This window comes from Pristiophorus japonicus, chromosome 5, assembly GCF_044704955.1.
Source record: "Pristiophorus japonicus isolate sPriJap1 chromosome 5, sPriJap1.hap1, whole genome shotgun sequence".
Lineage (NCBI taxonomy): Eukaryota > Metazoa > Chordata > Chondrichthyes > Pristiophoridae > Pristiophorus > Pristiophorus japonicus.
In genome coordinates, this window is record NC_091981.1 from 116,008,379 (window position 1) to 116,031,244 (window position 22,866).

Here is a 22,866-nt window from a genome sequence, read left to right on the forward strand (position 1 = left end):
CTTCGTGTTACTGGCTTTGCATACGTACTCAGAAAACCGACACTGGTGAGCCCTATGGTTTCCTCCGCAACGCCAGCATGGTGCTACTCGATTAGCACCCTTCGGCAGACTCTGAGTTCTGGAACCCTGAGGTCTGTGTTCTCTGCCCTGGGAAGAGCCACATTCTACAGTCTTGTCTGTGAAAGACACCATTCTGTGTACAGTACTTGCCGGGTTTGAGTCCACAAGATGAATAATTTGCTTGGTGCTGCAGGTCGAGGTCATGAATGCCTGACTGATGCTAATGGCTTTCTGACGGTTAACTGTGGTGTCAGCAGATAATAACTTGTGAAGGAGGCCCTTGTGGCCAATTCCCATAACGAAGTTGTCTCGCAATGCTTCGTTGAGGTGCGTGCCGAAATCACATGATGCCGCAAGTCTCCTGAGTTCGGCAGCATATTTTGCAATCTTCTGGGCCTCAGGTCTGCGGTGAGTGTAGAATCTGTGCCTGGCCATGAGGATGCTTTGTTTTGGTTTTAGTTGGTCGCGAATTAGCTCAGTCAGCTCATCGTATGTCTTATCCTTGGCCTTCGTGGGTGTCAGCAAGTCTCTGAGGAGGCGGTAGACCTCGGGCCCACAACTGGTCAGCAGTATAACCTTGCGCTTCTCTGCCAATGTGTCCGTCTCCCTTGCCAGGTCGTTTGCCATGAAATATTGCTCGAGCCTTTCCGTGAAAGCATCCCAATCATCACCCTCTGTGAAGTCTTTTAGTGTGCCAAAGGTAGCCATAATCATGTGAAAGCCCGTATTTTCATCGCCAGTTGTTATGTTTATAATGTACTTATGAATGACTCCACGAGACAATGTGTCGTACTCAAACTGTAGTGACCTTGGTCCTTTATTTGTAACTCCAGAGTGAGGTACAAGCATGGTGGACAGCTTTTTATACTGCACACCTATGCAGGTGACCCTCAGGTCTCCCACCGCAGTGCCCTCTGGTGGACAGCCTCTGCCACAGGGGCAGAAAACCCCGGTCTCCACCAGTTGCACCCTCTAGTGGTGCCAGCATAGTATATACACAGTGTAAACCCTATTGATAATACATCAGGTAACAAGTCTCCATCTTATGCAACTATACAGTGACTACACCGAGAGATATCTATATTCTGCATAAATAACAGATATATCTCCAGCAACTTGAGGTGTCTTCTGTACATCATCCATATCTCTGATCCATACAGGAGGGTGGGTATTATTACAGCCCTGTAGACCATGAGCTTGGTGGTAGATTTGAGAGCCTGGTCTTCGAACACTCTTTTCCTCAGGCAGCCAAAGGCTGCACTGGCGCACTGGAGGCGATGTTGAATCTCCACATCAATGTCTGCCTTTGTTGATAAGAGGCTCCCGAGGTATGGGAAGTGGTCCATGTTGTCAAGGGCCGCGCCGTGAATCTTGATGACTGTGGGGCAGTGCTGTGTGACGAGAACAGGCTGGTGGAGGACCTTTGTCTTACGGATGTTAAGCATAAGGCCCATGCTTTCATATGCCTCGGTGAATACATCGACTATATCCTGGAGTTCAGCCTTAGAATGTGCGCAGATGCAGGCATCGTTCACATACTGCAGCTCAATGACAGAGGTTGGGGTGATCTTGGACCTGGCCTGGAGGCGGCGCAGGTTAATCAGCTTCCCATTGGTTCTGTAGTTTAGTTCCATTCAACCAGGGAGCTTGTTGACTGTGAGGTGGAGCATTGCAGAGAGGAAGATTGAGAAGAGAGTTGGAGCGATAACGCAGCCCTGTTAGACCCTGGTCCGGACGTGGATTGGATCTGTAATGGAACCGCTGGTAAGGATCACTGCCTGCATGTCGTCGGCGAGCAGGCGAAAGACGTTGACAAACTTTTGGGGATATCCAAAACGGAGGAGGACGTTCCATAAACCCTCACAGTTGACAGTGTGAAAGGTCTTTGTAAGTTTGAAAAGGGCCATGTATAAGGGCTAGCACTGTTCCCTGCATTTTTCCTGCAGCTGTCGCGCTGTAAAAATCATGTCCATTGTGCCCCATAGGGGACGAAATCCGCATTGTGATTCCAGAAGAAGCTCCTCGGCCACAGTGGGAAGACAGTTGAGGAGAACTCTAGCGACAACCTTCCCAGTGGCTGATAGCAGGGAGATTGCCTTGTAGTTGCCACAGTCGGACTTGTCCCCCTTTTTGAAGAAAGTCACGATCACTGCATCTCTGAGATCTCCCGGCATGCTCTCCTCCCTCCAAATGAGAGAGATGAGGTCATGTATCCGCGCCAACAGGCCTCTCTGCCATACTTTAGCGCCTCAGCAGGGATTCCATCCACACCCGTAGCCTTGTTATTTTTTAGCTGTTTTATGGCTTTGCCTACCTCATGCAGCTTTGGGGTTTCACTGAGGTGGTGGCAGGTTGCATGCTACAGGATGGAGTTGAGAACACCTGAGTCAAAGGCAGAGTCTCAATTGAGGAGATCTTCAAAGTGCTCCTTCCAGTGGATCCTGACAGCCTCGGTGTCCTTGATGAGTGTTTCCCCTTTCTTGGCCAGGAGTGGGGTGGAGCCTTGGGAGTTTGGACCGTAGGTGGCCTTGTCTGCAATGAAGAATCCTCGCATATCGTGGCTGTTGGCCAGTTGTTTCTCCTGTGCTTTCTCCATCCACCACCTGGTCCTTAGGTCCTGGGTTTTTTGTTGGACCTCAGCCTTGAGCCATCTGTAACGTTGCTTTGCAGCTCCCGAGTTGGGTTGTTGCTTCAGGCTCAGAAATGCTCTGTGCTTACGATCTATTAGTTCTTGAATCACCTGATCATTTTCATCAAACCAGTCCTGGTGTTTTCTGGTTGAGTGACCGAGTGTCTCTTCACAGGCACTGGTTATGGAGACCTGGAGGGCAGACCAAGCGCTGTGGGCATTCAGCATCTCAGGGTCATCAAGGCACGCCAGATTAGCTGTGAGGCGATGGCTGTATAGGGCTCTCTTAGCTGAGTCTTTCAGTACCCCGGCATTAACTTTTTTGCGGCACTGCTTCTGCTGTCGCCTCTGCTTTAGGGCTATGTTTATATCGATGATGGATCGAATTAGGCGATGGTCCATCCAGCAGTCGTCAGCTCCTGTCATGGCGCGGGTGATGCGCACATCCTTGCGATCCCTGGCTCGGACGATGACATAGTCAAGCAGATGCCAGTGTTTGGAGTGAGGGTGTCGCCATGATGCCTTGTATTTGTCCCTCTGGTGGAACAGGGTGTTGGTGATGAGGAGTTCGTGTTCTAGACATTTTGTGAGGAATATGGTGCCGCTGGAGTTGGCTTTCCCTACCACCTCTCTGCCAATCATGCCTTCCCAGAGGGCTGTATCTTTGCCGACCCTGGCATTAAAGTCACCTAGGAGGATCAATTTGTCGCCTGTGGGGACGCGGGACAGGGATGTCTCGAGGTTGGATTAAAAACCCTCTTTCGCCTCATCCGTTGCATTGAGTGTTGGGGCATAGGCACTGATGACTGTGGCGCATTGGTTCCGGGATAGGATAAGACAAAGAGTCATGAGGCGTTCATTACCCCACATGAGGAATCTTAGAGACGGTCGACCAGTTCATTTTTGATGGCGAACCTGACTCCATGAAGGCGGCGTTCTTCCTCTGGTTTTCCTTTCCAGAAAAAAGTATAACCTCCACTATTTCCTTGAGTTGGCCTTCCCCTGCCTGCCAGGTCTCACTTAGGGCAGCGATGTCAATGTCAAAACGTCTAAGTTTCCAGGCAACTATGGCGATGCGGTGTTCCGGCCTGTTGCTATTGGAATTGTCCATGAGGGTCCTGACGTTCCAGGTCCCGAACTTCATATTAGCAAAGTGGAAGATGTCTGTGCGTGATTTATTTTAACGTGGAGTGGCCGCAGCACACCGGCAACCACATGGGCTTAGCTAAGCAAGGTCTTGGTCCAGTGGCAAGGGGGTCCAAGATGACTGGAGACCAGGCTCTGCTGTATAAACCTAATTGCCTACGGTGAGGTGTTGGCCGCAAGCTCGGCGCCAAGTAGCGCCATTGATGGTAGATGTCCCGAGGCTTGGTTGGAGAACAGGCGTTAGGAAGGTCAGCTGTCCGCTGGGGTTCCGAGGGATGTTTTGGAAAGTTTCTTCCAAGGTTAAAAATTTTAAACTTCTTAACCAATTCAGCAAAACCTTTAAATTTTTCATCAACTTGGAGAACTTTTTTTCTTTTCTTCTAACTTTTAAACAACTTGATTTATATTTTAGACTTTTATCAACTAAATCAATATCTATTTATTAAACCTTCAATCAACCTGTGTAGCATTTTTTTTTAAATAATTCGGAAATACTTTTAAACTCTTAAAGTGGCCCTAGCACTGATCCTATGGAATGCCACTATCCACCTTCTGCCACTGTGAATAGCTACTTTTTAACCCTACTCTCTGCTTTCCGTCTTGAAGCCAGCTAGCTATCCATTCTGCTACTTGTCCCCTGACTCTGCATTGTCTGATCTTGTTCATAAGTCTATTATGGGGTATCTTATCGAAGGCCTTTTTCAAATCTAAATAAATTACATCTACTACATTATCATTGTCTACTCTCTCTGTTACCTCTTCAAAAAAATCAATGAGGTTGGTCAAGCAAGACTTTCCCTTTTGAAATCTATGCTGACTGTTTATTATTATATATTTGGTTTCTAGATGTTGTTCTATTTTCTCCTTTAGTAGGGATTCCATTATTTTTCCTATCACCAATGTTAAGCTGAGTGGTCTATAATTCCCTGGACATGTTCTATCCCCCTTCTTAAATATAGGTATTACATTACCTATCCGCCAGTCCTCTGGCGTTGTAACTTTTTCTTAAAAAAATCATTAAATATGCGTAGTTATGCCTCTGCTATCTCTTCTATAGATTCTTTAAAATGCATGGATACAATTCATCCGGACCAGGGTTTTATCCTCTTTGAGTTTGAATAGTTTATTTAATATAACCCCTCTTCTTATTATTGTCAATATACTTTTCTCATTACTAATCTCAGCATCCAATGCTATGTCCACCTGTTCTATCACCTTGGTAAGTACTGAAGCAAAATAATTGTTTAATATTTCTGCCATTTCTCTACTCTTACCTGTGGTATTATCCTTTCTATCCCTTAATGGCCATATTCCCATCCCAACTTTCAGTTTGAGGTTGAGAAACTTGGGTTTCATACTAGTGTCCTGAACTTAAATAAAGGCAATTACAAAAGTATGAAGACAGAGTTGGCTAAAACGGACTGGAAAAATAGATTAAAGGATAAGATGGTAGAAAAGCAATGGCAGACATTTAAGGAGATATTTCATAACTCTCAGCAAAGATGTATTCCAGTGAATATTAAAGACTTTAAGAGAAGGATGAACCATCCGTGGCTAACTAAAGAAGTTAAGGGTGGTATAAAATTGAAAATAAAGGCATACAATGTTGCAAAGATTATTGGTAGGCCAGAGGAATGGGAGATTTTTAGAAACCAACAAAGGACGACTAAAAAAATAATAGAGAGAGAAGATAGAATATGAGAGTAAACTAGAAAGAAATATAAAAACAGAGAGTAAGAGTTTCTATAGGTACATAAAAAGGAACAGAGTAGCTAAAGTAAATGTTGGTCCCTTAGAGGATGAGACTAGGAAATTAATAATGGGTAATAGGGAAATGGCAGAGACTTTGAATAAATATTTTGTATCAGTCTTCACAGTAGAATACACTAAAGCATCCCAATAATAATAAATAATCAAGGGCTATAGGAAGTGGGGAACTTAAAACAATCACTATCATTGAGAAAAAGTACTAGGCAACCTAATGGGACTAAAGGTGGATAAGTCCCCTGGACCTGATGGCCTGCATCCTAGGGTCTTAAAAGAAGTGACTGCAGAGATAGTGGATGCATCGGTTGTAATCTACCAACATTTCTTGGATTTTGGAGAGGTCCCAGTGGATTGGAAAATCACAAATGTAACACCCCTATTAAAGAAAGGAGTGAGACAGAAAGCAGAAAACTATAGACCAGTTAGCTATCATCTGTCGTTAGGAAAATGCTGGATTCCATTATTAAGGACGTAATAGCAAGGCATTTAGAAAATCATAATACAATTAAGCAGAGTCAGCATGGTTTTATGAAAGGGAAGTCATGTTTGATAAATTTACATTGACAAATGTAACCAACAGGGTGGATAAAGGGGAACCAGTAGATGTAATGTATTAGGATTTCCAGAAGGCATTTGATAAGGTGCCACATAAAAGATCACTGCACAAGATAAGAGCTCACGGGGTTGGGGGTAATGTATTAGCATGGATAGAGGATTGGCTAACTAACAGAAAGCAGAGAGTCGGGATAAATGTGTAATTTTCAGGTTGGCAAACTGTAACCAGTGGGTTGCCACAGGGATCAGTGTTGGGGCCTCAACTATTTACTATCTATATTAATGACTTGGATGAAGGGACCGAGTGTAATGCAGCCAAATTTGCTGATGATGCAAAGATAAGGGGGAAAGAAAGTTGTGAAGGGGATATAAAGAATCTGCAAAGGGATATAGATAGGTCAAGTGAGTGGGCAAAAAATTGGCAGATGGAGTAGAATGTGGGAAAATGTGAGGTTATCCACTTTGGTAGGAAGAATAAAAAAGCACATTATTATTTAAGGGACTAACTATATGTACTGCACTGTTTTTGACAGACAGATATCTGTCCAACCCCACGCCTCCCCCCCCCCCCCCACACTGCCCGTACTGCACTTTTTAGACCGTCAGGAGACAAGCCCCGTCCCCTGACAAGCACCGCACCTCATCCCGGCCGAATCACTCCATGCGCGTGGAGCGAACAGCAGGACCTGATGCCCCAACTCTCTCCCGCTGGCTGGCCTGGGCCCAATGGCAGCAGAAGAGGGACAATGGGAGGGGGCTGATGGCAGCAGGAGGGGGCCAATGGCGATGGGAGGGGGCCGATGGTGGCAGGAGGGGAACTGATGGCGATGGGAGGGGGCCGATGGTGGCGGGAGGGGGCCGATGGTGGCGGGAGGGGGCCGATGGCGGCGGGAGGGGGCCGATGGCGGCGGGAGGGGGCCGATGGTGGCGGGAGGGGGCCGATGGTGGCAGGAGGGGGCCGATGGTGGCGGGAGGGGGCCGATGGTGGTAGGAGGGGGCTGATGGCGATGGGAGGGGGCCGATGGTGGCGGGAGGGGGCCGATGGTGGCGGGAGGGGGCCGATGGTGGTAGGAGGGGGCTGATGGCGATGGGAGGGGGCCGATGGTGGCAGGAGGGGGCCAATGGTGATGGGAGGGGGCTGATGGCAGCAGGAGGGGGCCAATGGCGATGGGAGGGGGCCGATGGTGGCAGGAGGGGAACTGATGGCGAAGGGAGGGGGCCGATGGTGGCAGGAGGGAGCCGATGGCAATGGGAGGGGGCCGATGGCGATGGGAGGGGGCCGATGGTGATGGAAGGGGGCCGATGGTGGCGGGAGGGGGCCGATGGCGATGGGAGGGGGCCGATGGTGGCAGGAGGGGGCCGATGGTGATGGGAGGGGGCCGATGGTGGCGGGAGGGGGCCGATGGCGATGGGAGGGAGCCGATGGCGATGGGAGGGGGCCGATGGTGGCAGGAGGGGGCCGATGGTGATGGGAGGGGGCCGATGGTGGCAGGAGGGGGCCGATGGCGATGGGAGGGGGCCGATGGCGATGGGAGGGGGCCGATGGTGGCAGGAGGGGGCCGATGGTGATGGGAGGGGGCCGTTGGCGATGGGAGGAGGCCGATGGCGGCAGGAGGGGGCCGATGGCGATGGGAGGGGGCCGATGGCGATGGGAGGGGGCCGATGGTGGCAGGAGGGGGCCGATGGTGATGGGAGGGGGCCGCTGGTGATGGGAGGGGGCCGATGGTGATGGGAGGGTGCCGATGGTGGCAGGAGGGGGCCGATGGTGATGGGAGGGGGCCGATGGTGGTAGGACGGGGCCGATGGTGGCAGGAGTGGGCCGATGGTGGCAGGAGGGGGCTGATGGCGGCGGGAGGGGGCCGATGGTGGCGGGAGGGGGCCGATGGTGGCGGGAGGGGGCCGATGGTGGCAGGAGGGGGCCGATGATGGCGGGAGGGGGCCGATGGTGGCGGGAGGGGGCCGATGGTGGCGGGAGGGGGCCGATGGTGGCAGGAGGGGGCCGATGGTGGCAGGAGGGGTCCAATGGTGATGGGAGGGGGCTGATGGCGGCAGGAGGGGGCCAATGGCGATGGGAGGGGGCCGATGGTGGCAGGAGGGGAACTGATGGCGAAGGGAGGGGGCCGATGGTGGAAGGAGGGGGCCGATGGTGGCAGGAGGGGGCCGATGGCGATGGGAGGGGGCCGATGGTGGCAGGAGGGGAACTGATGGCGATGGGAGGGGGCCGATGGTGGCGGGAGGGGGCCGATGGTGGCGGGAGGGGGCCGATGGCGGCGGGAGGGGGCCGATGGCGGCGGGAGGGGGCCGATGGTGGCGGGAGGGGGCCGATGGTGGCAGGAGGGGGCCGATGGTGGCGGGAGGGGGCCGATGGTGGTAGGAGGGGGCTGATGGCGATGGGAGGGGGCCGATGGTGGCGGGAGGGGGCCGATGGTGGCGGGAGGGGGCCGATGGTGGTAGGAGGGGGCTGATGGCGATGGGAGGGGGCCGATGGTGGCAGGAGGGGGCCAATGGTGATGGGAGGGGGCTGATGGCAGCAGGAGGGGGCCAATGGCGATGGGAGGGGGCCGATGGTGGCAGGAGGGGAACTGATGGCGAAGGGAGGGGGCCGATGGTGGCAGGAGGGAGCCGATGGCAATGGGAGGGGGCCGATGGCGATGGGAGGGGGCCGATGGTGACGGAAGGGGGCCGATGGTGGCGGGAGGGGGCCGATGGCGATGGGAGGGGGCCGATGGTGGCAGGAGGGGGCCGATGGTGATGGGAGGGGGCCGATGGTGGCGGGAGGGGGCCGATGGCGATGGGAGGGGGCCGATGGCGATGGGAGGGGGCCGATGGTGGCAGGAGGGGGCCGATGGTGATGGGAGGGGGCCGATGGTGGCAGGAGGGGGCCGATGGCGATGGGAGGGGGCCGATGGCGATGGGAGGGGGCCGATGGTGGCAGGAGGGGGCCGATGGTGACGGGAGGGGGCCGTTGGCGATGGGAGGAGGCCGATGGCGGCAGGAGGGGGCCGATGGCGATGGGAGGGGGCCGATGGCGATGGGAGGGGGCCGATGGCGATGGGAGGGGGCCGATGGTGGCAGGAGGGGGCCGATGGTGATGGGAGGGGGCCGCTGGTGATGGGAGGGGGCCGATGGTGATGGGAGGGTGCCGATGGTGGCAGGAGGGGGCCGATGGTGATGGGAGGGGGCCGATGGTGGTAGGACGGGGCCGATGGTGGCAGGAGTGGGCCGATGGTGGCAGGAGGGGGCTGATGGCGGCGGGAGGGGGCCGATGGTGGCGGGAGGGGGCCGATGGTGGCGGGAGGGGGCCGATGGTGGCAGGAGGGGGCCGATGATGGCGGGAGGGGGCCGATGGTGGCGGGAGGGGGCCGATGGTGGCGGGAGGGGGCCGATGGTGGCAGGAGGGGGCCGATGGTGGCAGGAGGGGTCCAATGGTGATGGGAGGGGGCTGATGGCGGCAGGAGGGGGCCAATGGCGATGGGAGGGGGCCGATGGTGGCAGGAGGGGAACTGATGGCGAAGGGAGGGGGCCGATGGTGGAAGGAGGGGGCCGATGGTGGCAGGAGGGGGCCGATGGCGATGGGAGGGGGCCGATGGCAATGGGAGGGGGCCGATGTTGATGGAAGGGGGCCGATGGTGGCAGGAGGGGTCCGATGGTGATAGGAGGGGGCCGATGGCGCTGGGAGGGGGCCGATGGCGGCAGGAGGGGGCCGATGGCGATGGGAGGGGGCCGATGGTGATGGGAGGGGGCTGATGGTGGCAGGAGGGGGCCAATAGTGATGGGAGGGGGCTGATGGTGGCAGGAGGGGGCCGATGGTGGCAGGAGGGGGCCGATGGTGATGGGAGGGGGCCGATGGTGATGGGAGGGGGCTGATGGTGATGGGAGGGGGCCGATGGTGGCAGGAGGGGGCCGATGGTGATGGGAGGGGGCCGATGGTGGTAGGACAGGGCCAATGGTGGCAGGAGGGGGCCGATGGTGGCAGGAGGGGACCGATGGTGGCAGGAGGGGGCTGATGGCGGCGGGAGGGGGCCGATGGTGGCAGGAGGGGGCCGATGTTGGCAGGAGGGGGCTGATGGTGATGGGAGGGGGCCGATGGTGGCGGGAGGGGGCCGATGGTGGCAGGAGGGAGCTGATGTTGGCGGGAGGGGGCCGATGGTGGCAGGAGGGGGCCGATGGTGGCAGGAGGGAGCCGATGGTGGCAGGAGGGGACCGATGGTGGCAGGAGGGGGCTGATGGCGGCGGGTCGGGGCTGATGGCAACAGGAGGGGGACGATGGCGGTGGGTCGGCACCCGATGGCGGCGGGAGGGGGCCAATGGTGGTGGGAGGGTGCCGCGAGCTTCCAACCGGGCCCCGAGCCGCCCGTGAGCCACGAGTCCCTTGCGGCAGTGGCAGCAGGTGGCCGGGGGGCATGGGGGGGGTGGTGTGGGTGGAGAAAGTGAGAGAGAGAGAGCTTGGGGAGGAGAGATAGAGCTTGGGGGGGGTGGGGGGGGCAGGGAGAGTAAACAAGAGTGGCTGGGGGAGAGAGAGACTGGGGGGGGGCGCGAGTGAGAGGCTGGGGAGGGAAAGTGAGAGTTTGTGGGGGGCGGTGAGTGAGATTCTGGGGAGAGAGGCAACTCAGGGAAGACGGATCACGTTCTTCCAACCCCTTACAAAGGAATTCATTGGAGCGGATGATATCCAGAACTCACGAACTGTTACTATTCACTTCATATCCAACAAACATGTTAACAATCCGTACACAATGTCTGCCCCATCTATGGTGGCGGGGGCGGGGGGGGGGGTGCCGGTGGGGAGTGGAGGATGCACTTGCGATGGGGAAGGCACTTCGGCTGGGGGAAGGATGTACTTGGACTGGGGTAAGGCACTTTGGCTGGTCATTGCTGTCTTCTGGGGCGCTCTGTCCTGTCGCTTCAGGAAGTCAAAGTGGATCGGGTTGCAATTTGCAAAGTCAGTGAGACCTTGGGATGGGCGGTTCCAGTGACACATTCCTGTGAAACGTCAGGGTGTGGCTTATCCTCCAAGGGGACCAATCAGAAACAAAGGGTGGAGCATGTTGGCCATTTTGGCAGTACAAATAAATGTGTCCATTATTTAAATGGAGAGAGACTACAAAATGCTGCAGTACAGAGGGATCTGGGGGTCCTTCTACATGAAACACAAAAAGTTAGCATGCAGGTACAGCAAGTAATTAGGAAGGGAAATGGAATGTATGCCTTTATTGCAAGGGGGATAGAATATAAAAGTAGGGATGTCTTGCTACACTGTACAGGGTATTGGTGAATCCACACCTGGAGTACTGCATACAGTTTTGGTCTCCTTATCTAAGGAGGGATGTACTTGTATTGGAGGCAGTTCAGAGAAGGTACACTAGTTTGATTCCTGAAATGAAAGGATTGTCTTATGAAGAAAGTTTGAGCAGGTTGGGATTATACTCATTGGAGTATAGAAGAATGAGAGGTGATCTTATTGAAACATAAGATTCTGAAGGGGCTGGACAGGGTAGATGCAGAGAGAATATTTTCCCTCATGGGGGAATCTAGAAATAGAGGGCATAGTTTCAGAATAAAGGGTCGTCCATTTAAAACAGTGATGAGGAGAAATTTCTTCTCTCAGAGGGTCGTGAATCTTTGGAAATCTCTGCCCTGGAGATCTGTTGAGGCTGGGTTATTGAATATATTTAAGGTAGAGATAGACTGATTTTTGAAAGATAAGGGAGTAAAGGGTTATGGGGAGCGGGCAGGAAAGTGGAGTTGAGGCCAAGATCAGATCAGCCATGATCTTATTGAATGGTGGAGCAGGCTCAAGGGGCCAATGGCTTATTCCTGCTCCTATTTCTTATGTTCTTATGTTCTTCCTTTTTAATTGATGTGCCTGTAAAATCTTTAACGCTTTTATTTTATGTTCCTTGATAATTTAATTTCATAGTTCCTCTTTGCCTTCCTAATTCTTTTTTCACTTCTCTCCTAATCTTTTCGTATTCTCCCTTATCATGCACTCCCATGTTGCCTATGTACTTAATGTATGCCTCTTTCCTTACCCTCAATTATTCCCTTATCGCTTTACTCATCCATGGAGTCTCATTAGTGTTTACTTTGTTCTTTCCATTTAGCGGAATATATTGTTCCTGCACTCTGTTGAACATGGTTTTAAATGTTTCCCATTGCTGTTCTACATCGTTTTTTGCCAATATTGTCGCCCATTTTATTTTCCCAAGTTTTATTCTTAGTCCCTCAGCATCAGCTTTTCTCCAGTCTATTACCCTGGTTTTCATCATACTTATGTCCTTCTCAATTATCATCTTAAAATGTGTTATATTATGGTCACTATTGCTTAGATATTCCCCTACTTTTGCTTCTGTTATCTGCTCTGGTTCATTCCTCATTAATAGGTTCAATAGCGAATCCTCCCTTGTTGGGCTTTTTATATATTGAATTAGAAAGTAGTCCTGTACACATTGTAGGAACTCCATTCCCTTATCCCCTTTCCCTACCTCTTCTATCAAATTAATATCAGAGTAGTTGAAATCCCCCATGATTATTATTCTATGTTTTTTACTCATTTCCCTAATTTGCCAAATTAGGTGGTCTGTCAACTACACCTATTAGTGTGATTGATCCTTTATTATCTTTTATCTCTATCCATTGGATTCTATTTTTGTCTTGCAGATAGCTGCATCACAATTTTCTACAGCCATTATATTATCCCTAATAAGTACAGCTACAGCTACTCCACCTCCCCTTTTCCCTTTCTACCTTTTCTAAATATGTTATACCCTGCAATGTTCAATTCTCAGTCCTGATTTTTTTTGTAGTTATGTCTCAGTAATCCCTACCATGCTCACAACACATGATTGCCTCCAGCTTCCCTGTTTTATTATGGATGCTGTGTACATTCCTGTACAGAGAGTTTAGCTCATTTTTAATAGGATTTCCTCTCACTTTATGTTTAACCACGTGTTTAGATCGCTGTTCTATGATTCTATTTATTCTCTTGCAATCAATGTTATACCTTACTTTATTCTTTCCTATACTCTCTTTTCCTGTTTTGTTTATATTTAGGCCAGTTATGTTTCTTGTAGATTCCTCGCCCCATTTTGCTAGTTTAAAGCCTTTGCCGCCTCTCTATTCACCCTTTCCGCTAGGACACCAGTCCCATCCTGGTTCAGGTGGAGCCCCTCCCATCAGTACAGCTCCTTCCTGTCCCAGAACTGGTGCCAGTGTCCCACACCAGCCCTTTAGCCACGTGTTAATTCTCCTGATCTGTCTGCTTCTATGCCAATTTCCAAGTGCCTCGGGCAATAATCCAGAGATTATTACCCTCGAGGTTATGCTGTTTAATTTAGAGCCTAACTCCTGATACTCCTTCAGCAGGACCTCCTCTCTGCTCCTACCTATGTCATTTGTTCCAATATGGACCACAACAACTAGATTTACCCCCTCCCTTTCCAAGTTCCTCTCCAGCCATCGGTTTTCTCGTTCTTGGCTGCAAGGATGCTATCTATCCCCCTAATTATAGAGTCCCCTTTCACTACCACATTTCTATTCTACTCTTCCTCCCCTTGGACAGCCTTCTGAGCCATGATGCCTTGGTCTACATTGTGGCTGTCCTCCCTACAGTCTTTCTCCTGTCCTCACAGGTAGCGAGTACATTGTACCTGTTGGACAGGACCAATGTCTGCGGGACCTCCTTCTCAACCTTCTTCGCCATCGTCGATGTTCCCTTCCTCATCACGTTGAAGGTCTTTGGCAAATCTTGGCTCCAGAGCTATACTGCAGGAAGCCACCAGACCTGTCCAGCCATCTAGTTGCTCTAATTGACCCATAGACCTGCTTGTAGAGGAGCTCTGCAGCTTAGCATGAGTTCCTGAGAGGAGTCATCAGCCCAATGTGCAGGGGATAGCACATGATCATCGCTTAGACTGAGTAGTTTACTCCCTGAAAGAAGGGAGAGGGAGCGCATCAGATAGGTGAACACAAGATGGGTGGTGCTTATTATCGAGAAAAAGTCACGAACAGTCTAAACGAGCAGGAGAGGGAGTTAGAGATAATGAGGGGAAAGATCTAAGCTGCATGTTAACCCATCTGAGAAATCCGCAAAGGAAGGGAAAAAAAGTTGGGAATTAGTTGCTGAGACGACAATTTAAAAAAAAGAAAATGAAACCGACACGGACATTTTAGTTGTTGTGCTGAGAAAAATAAAATACCAGAATTGTTGAGTAAAAGGAACCTTAAAAAAATGCTGGAATTTCTGTAGTTTGTGTGAAATGTGTTTAAGTGTGGCAGTTTCACTGATTATTTTGACTATAATTTATGGAGCTAGAAATGCACAAAAGGCAGTTTGTTTTACAAAAGATAAGCTTCAGCCTTGAAGTTACAGTCCCAATGTGTCTGCTAAAAAAGGAATTTGAACATTTTAATTGGATTACAGTAAACAAATTGCTACTGTCTTATATAGTTTGAATTAAAAATGTGTGGTCTCGTTTTGAATCAATTTGAATGTTTAAAAAGTACCATCTTCTTCAGTGTAGAGTCCTTTTTTTAAACGAAAAGCCTGTATGAATGTAAGCTGAGGGAAGCTCCACTTTTCCTTTTGTGAGAATGAAGTTGATTAAAATGTGAAAAAATATATTTTTCTCCAGTTGTATTCAGTATTTTACAATCATTTGGAAAGGTACGTGAAGAAAGAACAATATGAAATATGACATAACTTACTGGGTATTTTTGTTTTATTTTATCTGATTTGTATTATGTTTAGTTGCGCTGATACAATTAGTCTGAACTAATTTGGAATTATTGAGGTTAACTACTGAATTGTAAAAAAAACAACTTACATTATGACCACAATGAAATTCTGGTTGTTTTAAATTATGTGACAGTTTCTAGTTCCGTAAAAGAGATTCTCACGTTAAAAACAAATCATTGGCAGTATTTGAATTGGAATTTTGAGACAGTTGAGGTAATTTTGCTTCTTAAACATTTTGGTGGTACTGGGGAATTTTGGGTTTGGAAACCTTCTTAAAGAAAAAATTTAAATGTTTAGAAACAATTGAGGTTTAATCTAAAATGCTGTTTTCTCTGATGAGTGACAGAAGTGTTCGAGGTGGGGAGTCGAGATAAGATATGGAAGTTACTGTAAATGAATTGCAAGCATTTGTGATTCTAACTCAAACTCCGTTCCCTAGCCACTGATTCCATCCCTTCCCCCAACTTCTGGCTGAGGCTGAACCAGACTGTTCACAACCTTGGTGTTATATTTGACCCTAAAATTAGCTTTCGACCACATACCCGCAGCATAACTAAGACCGCCTATTTCCACCTTCAAAACATCGCCCGTCTCTGTCCTTGCCTTAGCTCATCCACTGTGAAGCCCTCATCCATGTGTTTGTTACTTCCAGACTTCCAGCCCAATTCTGGCTGGCCTCCCACATTCTACACTATGTAAAATAGAGATGATCCATAACTCAGCTGCCCGTGTTCTAACTAGCACCATGTCCCGCACACCCATCACCCCTGTACTTGCTGACCTACATTGGCTCCCGGTTAAGCAAAATTCTCATCCTTATTTTCAAATCCCTCCATAGCCTCGCCCCTCCCTATCTCTATAATTTCCTCCAGCCCCACAACCCCCGAGATGTCTGTGCTCCTCTAATTCTGTCTTCTTGAGCGTCCCTGATTATAATCGCTCAACCGTTGGTGCCCGTACCTTCAGCTGCCTAGGCCTCAAGCTCTTATACTCCCTGCCTAAACCTCTCCATCTCTCTACCTCTGTTTCCTGCTTCAAGACACTCCTTAAAACATACCTCTGTGACCAAGCGGTCACCTGCGCTAATTTCTACTTATGCGGCTCGGTGTCAAATTTTTTATCTCATAATACTCCTGTGAAGCGCCTTGGGTCATTTCACTACGTTAAAAGTGCTATATAAATACAAGTCATTGTTGTTGTTGTAATGTTAAGATAACATGTAAACTATCACTTGTTTCTGAACTTGGAATGAATAAAATGAATTGCTAAAGATAAATCCAACAGAAGTTTAAAGGGCTAATCGGGAGAGGTTTTTAAAAAAAAATATTTACGTAAAGTGACGTAATTGCAGGGATTTGAAAATATTTGCTCTGCCTTCTTACAAACCTGCAAAGGAGTTAACTCTTTCCACTGACAGCTGTTTTTTCTCTGGTTCACCAAACAACTTTAGTATCGCTGAATGAAATTTTAAAGATATTGGACATAATAAAATGGACTCGGGCACAATATAACAGGTTATGAAGAATTTTTTAAAAATACGTAAATAACTTGACCAAGTGGGAACGTTTGATCTATGTTTTCTACCTTTAATATTGTATTGGACAGTAAGGTTCCTCTAGATCTCATTAAATTTAAGATGCAAGATAGAAACAGGAAAATTACACCACTAAATGGGAATTTTCCTAACATTCTGGTGAAAGTCAGGAAAGTGTAGTTAAGAATAGTAAATTGCTAGCTTTCTCTTGGAGACATTTGTGTCCTTGTCTATGTATCTTTTAAGGAAGCTGCATTGATAACCTGGCCACTACCTGAGAGATGCAGTGGAAGATGAGCAAAGATCTCCAGACAATCTTTTGATAAGATCACCTGAAAGCTGGAGATGGTTTGTATCGGATGGCATGTGTGGCATGGTTTCGAGATACCAGGGTGATTGTGCAGACATGATTTGTAATATATGAAGCAATTAGCATGCGGAAATGCATGATGAATTTGTACTGAAGAACGGATCTCGGACATGCTCAGTTACTTGACAACAGCAAGACATGAAATGGTTAATGTGGCTCAGGGAGGTGAGACAATTATTAAAGCACTGACACATATTCCATTGAGAAACTATCTAATCAGAAGAGAGTTAAACATACTGCTACCTGCCAGAGGGATTAAAATTTAATTTTTAAAAATTTGAAGGTAAATTTAGTAAGAATTATCCACAATGGCAAGATACGAATAAAAAAGCTATGGAGAATCTTTTAAGTCCATAACTTGTTAATTAGATGTTAAACTTTGGCTTTCTTAACAATATCTGTTTTCTTTGTCTGCATCACTGTCGCTCGAAATGTACGTACATAGACGATGGGCTGGTGATTGTGAGACTGAATTATAACTGTAACTGTAATTGTGTTTTGTAGGTAACAGAACATGCGAAAAGTCAGTACGAATCCAGTATAAGGTGGTGTTGGTGATGCTTCCTCTGTCACTACTACTGCAACTACCATGCTTTACGGGTCTAACAGAACCTGTCCTGTTGGGCTTAATATATCAGCACATCATTAGGTTCATATTATTTCACATGCTCTGGTAGTTCTCCAACATGTAATAATAATGTATTTAATCTATGTACCCCATGTAGCAAGAATTTGATGCAGAAGCCAATTGTGTATTCAAGTCTATGACTAACCAGCACAAAATAAAATTAATTAATTAATTGAGCACATCGAAAGAGAAGATCTGAAACAACATAGAGGAGACCCCCAGGTGGGGTAAGATCAGAAATGACAAGAGAAACAGAGGATACCCCAGGTGGGGCAGAATTTGAACACCGGAACAGTGAATTGAACTTGAGTAAGAGGTTGAAGGTTGCACCTCCCCCTGAAAGAAATGGACTGTGTCATGTATCCTACATGGCTACTGTTGGTACTATCACAAGGTGTGCCACCAGAGGGCACAGCAGTGGGAGACTTGTAGGTTACCTGTACAGGTGTGCCTGGCCTAGTATAAAAGGCAGGCCACCAGGTGTGATCCTCACTCTGGAGTTAACAAATAAAGTTTACTGTTTCTGGCCTGTGGTGGTTCATGCCATCATGTGTTAACCCAATCTGAGGCAGGGTATTGCTACCGGTGCCTCTGCTCTCCGGGGATCGTTTCCTCTGCGGCTTGTCTACTTCTGTCAGCTGTGGGAACACTTTATGATACATCGTTCTGGTCCCAGGGACGCAGGCTACAGCATTGGGTAGCCCGCTGGACCTGTATGCGACCGTTAGGTGTTCGCCCTCTACATTGGCTGATTGTAATTTGCACCCGACATCACTCAACAACATTTTGCTCGTTACAGCTGGACTTTTACATTAGTTACCAATTTCAAGCAGTTCATTCAAAAATGGCAGGTCGCTGGCCTCCTTTAAAATGGCCTTACTATTTTTACCCCAATCATCTTCCTTGCGTGGAACCACGTGTCGTTGCTCCATTAGCGCTGCACCTTGTGGTTTGGACGCCATCTTTTCCCTGTCCATGATGTCGACTGCCACGATCTTCTTTCCCAGGGATTCTGCCATTGAAGCTGGGAAGACGCCCTCAGATCCAATCTTCCTTCCAAGGAGTTCTGCCACTGAAACTGGGAAGGTGCGTTCGGGTCATCTCAGCCGGATCATTGTCACGCAGTCGCGATGAGCGGTCTGTGCCTTGGGGGCTGCGCGGATCTGCTCTCCGGTGCCTGGTCCAACCGAAGGTGGGGGCTTGCTCTGCCTCTGAGCATGGGGAACATCGATCGCTGGAGCGATGAAGTCTTCCCAGCTCCAATGAATCTTCCCCATCCATCTTCTTCCAAGTAGCGTTGGTCCATCACCTGAAACAATCCACAATGGTAAATTGTGCACCGCGCCATCATGGGCTACAGTTACATCCGCACTATCAACAACTGATATCAGTTCCTTGGTGTAGGTGCGCAGCTTTGCCTGAACCAGGACCAGCTTGGGTCATTCAGCTTGATCGTTCCATATACTCTCAAAGGCTTCCTGGTTCATTACTGACTGACTCGCCCCCTTGTCCACTTCCATAAAGATTAGAACGCCATTTATCTCGACTTCCATTATCACTGGAGGACAATCTGTGGTGCAGGTATATACTCCATACACTTCGCCCTGGGACTGAGCTGCCTCTCTAGCCATCTCCTCGTAATCCGTGCTGGATTCACAGCCATCTGCTGACTCCTCTGCCACGTGGTGAGTCACAGCTTTTTGCACATTCGCTGGAGGTTGCCCTTTGTGTTGCAGTCTTTGCACACATAGTCTCTGAACCGACACTGATGAGCCCTGTGATTACCTTCGCAACGCCAGCATGGAGCTACTCGACTTACGTTTGCATTCCTCGGCGGACTCTGAGTTAAAGGACTCGGGAGCCAGTACGCTCTGCCCTGAGCAGATTCACGTTCAACAGTTCTGCCTGTGAAAGGTGCCATTCTATTTACAGTACTTGCCGAGTTTGAATCCTGAGAGTGAGTCATCATCTGCTTGGAGCTGCAGCTTGAGGTCATGACGCCTGGCTGATGCTGATGGCCTTCTGCAGAATGACGGTGGTTTCGGCAGACAATAGCCTGTGAAGAAGGGCCTCATGACCTATGCCAATTACGAAGACGTCCCGCAATGCATTGGCGAGAAATGCGCCAAATTCACACGGTCCTGCCAGCCTCCTGAGGTCGGCAGCATACTTCACGATTTCCTGGGCCTTGGTGTGTATAAAATCGATGCCTGGCCGTGAGGATGCTCTCCTTTGGTTTGAGTAGGTCCAGAATTAGCACTTTCAGCTCCTCGTACAACTCGGTCATTGTTTTCTCTGGTGCAAGCAAGTCCCTGACGAGGCCATAGACCGCGGGCCAACAATTGGTCATCAGGATAGCTCTGCGCTTATCTGCCAGCGTGGCCAGATCATCGCCTACCAGGTCGTTTTCTACGAAATATTGGTCGAGCTGCTCCATAAAGGCTTCCCAATCTTCACCCTCTGAGAACTTTTCTAATGCACCAACGTTAGTCATTTTTGTGTGAAAGTTCGTAATCTCGTCACCAGTTGTTCTGTCTTTAATACTCTTATGAATGACTCCACAAGGTCTAGTGTTGTACTTGAGCTGTTGTGACCTTGGTCCCATTTATTGTAACTCCAGAGAGGGGCACAAGCATAGTGGACAGCCTTTTATACTGGGCCTTGCATACCTATGCAGGTGACCCTCAGGTCTCCCACCGCAGTGCCCTCTGGTGGCACACCTTTTGTGACGATACAGTTAGTATACATGGTCTACATACATGACAGTCCTCTTCCTCTGTGTTAAAAAGCCAAGCCAAAAGGTTTTGTGCCTCAATGCGAGGAGTATTCGGAATAAGGTGGACGAATTAACTGCGCAGATAACAGTTAATGGGTATAATGTAATTGGCATCACGGAGACATGGCTCCAGGGTGACCAAGGCTGGGAACTCAACATCCAAGGGTATTCAGCATTTAGGAAGGATAGGCAGAAAGGAAAAGGAGGCGGTGTGGCGTTGCTGGTTAAAGAGGAAATTAATGCAATAGTAAGGAGGGACATTAGCCTGGATGATGTGGAATCGGTATGGGTGGAGCTGCGTAATTTCAAAGGGGAGAAAATGCTAGTGGAAGTTGTGTACAGACTGCCAACTAGTAGTAGTGAGGTTGGGGATAGCATCAAACAAGAAATAAGGGATGGGTGCAATAAAGGTACAGCAGTTATCATGGGCGACTTTAATTTACATATTGATTGGGCTAAACAAATTGGTAGCAATGTGGTGGAGGAGGATTTCCTGGAGTGTATTAGGGATGGTTTGCTAGACGAATATGTCGAGGAACCAACTAGAGAGCTGTCCATCCTAGACTGGGTGATGTGTAATGAGAAGGGACTAATTAGCAATCTTGTTGTGCGAGGCCCCTTGGGGAAGAGCGACCATAATATGGTAGAATTCTTTATTAAGATGGAGAGTGACATAGTTAATTCGGAAACTAGGGTTCTGAACTTAAGGAAAGGTAACTTCGATGATATGAGGCGTGAATTGGCTAGAATAGATTGGCAGAGGATACTTAAAGGGTTGACGGTGGATAAGCAATGGCAAACATTTAAAGATCACATGGATGAACTTCAGCAATTGTACATCCCTTTCTTGGAGCAAAAATAAAATGGGGAAGGTGGCTCAACTGTGCCTAACAAGGGAAATTAAGGATAGTATAAAAGCCAAGGAAGAGGCATATAATTTGGCTAGAAAAAGCAACAAACCTGAGGACTGGGAGAAATTTAGAATTCGACAGAGGAAGACTAAGGGTTTAATTAAGAAGGGGAAAATAGAGAACGAGAGGAAGCTTGCAGGGAACATAAAAACTGACTGCAAAAGCTTCTATAAATATGTGAAGAGAAAAAGATTAGTAAAGACAAACGTAGGTCCCTTGCAGTCGGATTCAGGTGAATTTATAATGGGGAACAAAGAAATGGCAGACCAATTGAACAAATACTTTGGATTTGTCTTCACGAAGGAAGGCACAAATAACCTTCCGAATGTACGAGGGGACAGTGGGTCTAGTGAGAAGGAGGAACTGAAGAATATCCTTATTGGCAGGAAATTGTGTTAGGGAAATTGATGGGATTGAAGGCCTATAAATCCCCGAGGCCTGATAGTCTGCATCCCAGAGTACTTAAGGAAGTGGCCCTAGAAATAGTGGATACATTGGTGATCATTTTCCAACAGTCTATTGACTCTGGGTCAGTTCCTATGGACTGGAGGGTAGCTAATGTAACATCACTTTTTTTAAAAGGAGGGAGAGAGAAAACGGGTAATTATAGACCGGTTAGCCTGACATCAGTAGTGGGGAAAATATTGGAATCAATAATTAAGGATGAAATAGCAGCGCATTTGGAAAGCAGTGACAGGATCAGACCAAATCAGCATGGATTTATGAAAGGGAAATCATGCTTGACGAATCTTCTGGAATTTTTTGAGGATGTAACTAGTAGAATGGACAAGAGAAAACCAGTGGATGTGGTGTATTTGGACTTTCAAAAGGCTTTTGACAAGGTCCCGCACAAGATTGGTATGCAAAATCAAAGCGCATGGTATTGGGGGTAATGTACTGACGTGGATAGAGAACTGGTTGGCAGACAGGAAGCAGAGAGTCGGGATAAACGGGTCCTTTTCAGAATGTCGGGCAGTGACTAGTGGCATGCCGCAGGGCTCAGTGCTGGGACCCCAGCTCTTTACAGTATACATTAAATATCTCCAAGTTTGCAGATGACACTAAACTGGGTGGCGGTGTGAGCTGTGAGGAGGACGCTAAGAGGATGCAGGGTGACTTGAACAGGTTAGGTGAGTGGGCAAATGCATGGCAGATGCAGTTTAATGTGGATAAATGTGAGGTTATCCATTTTGGGGGCAAAAACACGAAGGCAGAATATTATCTGGATGGTGGCAGATTAGGAAAAGGGGAGGTGCAACAAGACCTAGGTGTCATGGTTCATCAGTCACTGAAAGTGGGCATGGAGGTACAGCAGGCGGTGAAGAAGGCAAATGGTATGTTGGCCTTCATAGCTGGGGGATTTGAGGATAGGAGCAGGGAGGTCTCACTGCAGTTGTACAGGGCCTTAGTGAGGCCTTACCTGGAATATTGTATTCAGTTTTGGTCTCCTAATCTGAGGAAGGATGTTCTTGCTATTGAGGGAGTGCAGCGAAGGTTCACCAGACTGATTCCAGGGATGGCTGGACTGTCATATGAGGAGAGACTGGATCAACTGGGCCTTTATTCACTGGAGTTTAGAAGGATGAGAGGGGATCTCATAGAAACGTATAAGATTCTGATGGGACTGGACAGGTTAAATGCGGGAAGAATGTTCCCGATGTTGGGGAAGTCCAGAACCAGGGGACATAGTCTTAGGATAAGGGGTAGGCCATTTAGGACTGAGATGAGAAGAAACTTCTTCACTCAGAGTGTT

The 22,866-nt window shown here is 48.8% G+C and overlaps 1 protein-coding gene across 1 annotated transcript; it reads right to left on the bottom strand.

Annotated features, from left to right (window-relative positions):
• Nucleotides 1-1,778: 1,778 nt before the first annotated feature.
• LOC139264102 (uncharacterized) lies at nucleotides 1,779-20,174 on the bottom strand. The gene is made up of 5 exons (XM_070880191.1): nucleotides 20,096-20,174; nucleotides 19,212-19,302; nucleotides 9,021-10,400; nucleotides 7,077-8,196; nucleotides 1,779-1,877 (listed from the first exon to the last, which is right to left on the bottom strand). Exons 1-5 carry the CDS (start codon nucleotides 20,172-20,174, stop codon nucleotides 1,779-1,781), a joined length of 2,769 nt encoding a protein of 922 aa, XP_070736292.1.
• Between the last annotated feature and the right edge of the window lie 2,692 nt (nucleotides 20,175-22,866).

Bases quoted from the DNA above. Each gene is read 5' to 3' on its own strand.
- LOC139264102 (XM_070880191.1), bottom strand. From the start codon at position 20,174: ATGTATACTAACTGTATCGTCACAAAAGGTGTGCCACCAGAGGGCACT. The intron at 10,401-19,211 runs GTAATCACAGGG...TGTTGCCATCAG, and splicing joins TCCATGCTGGCGTTGCGAAG to CCCCGACCCGCCGCCATCAG. The intron at 8,197-9,020 runs GCCCCCTCCCAT...TGCCGCCATCAG, and splicing joins GCCCCCTCCTGCCACCATCG to CCCCCTCCCATCACCATTGG.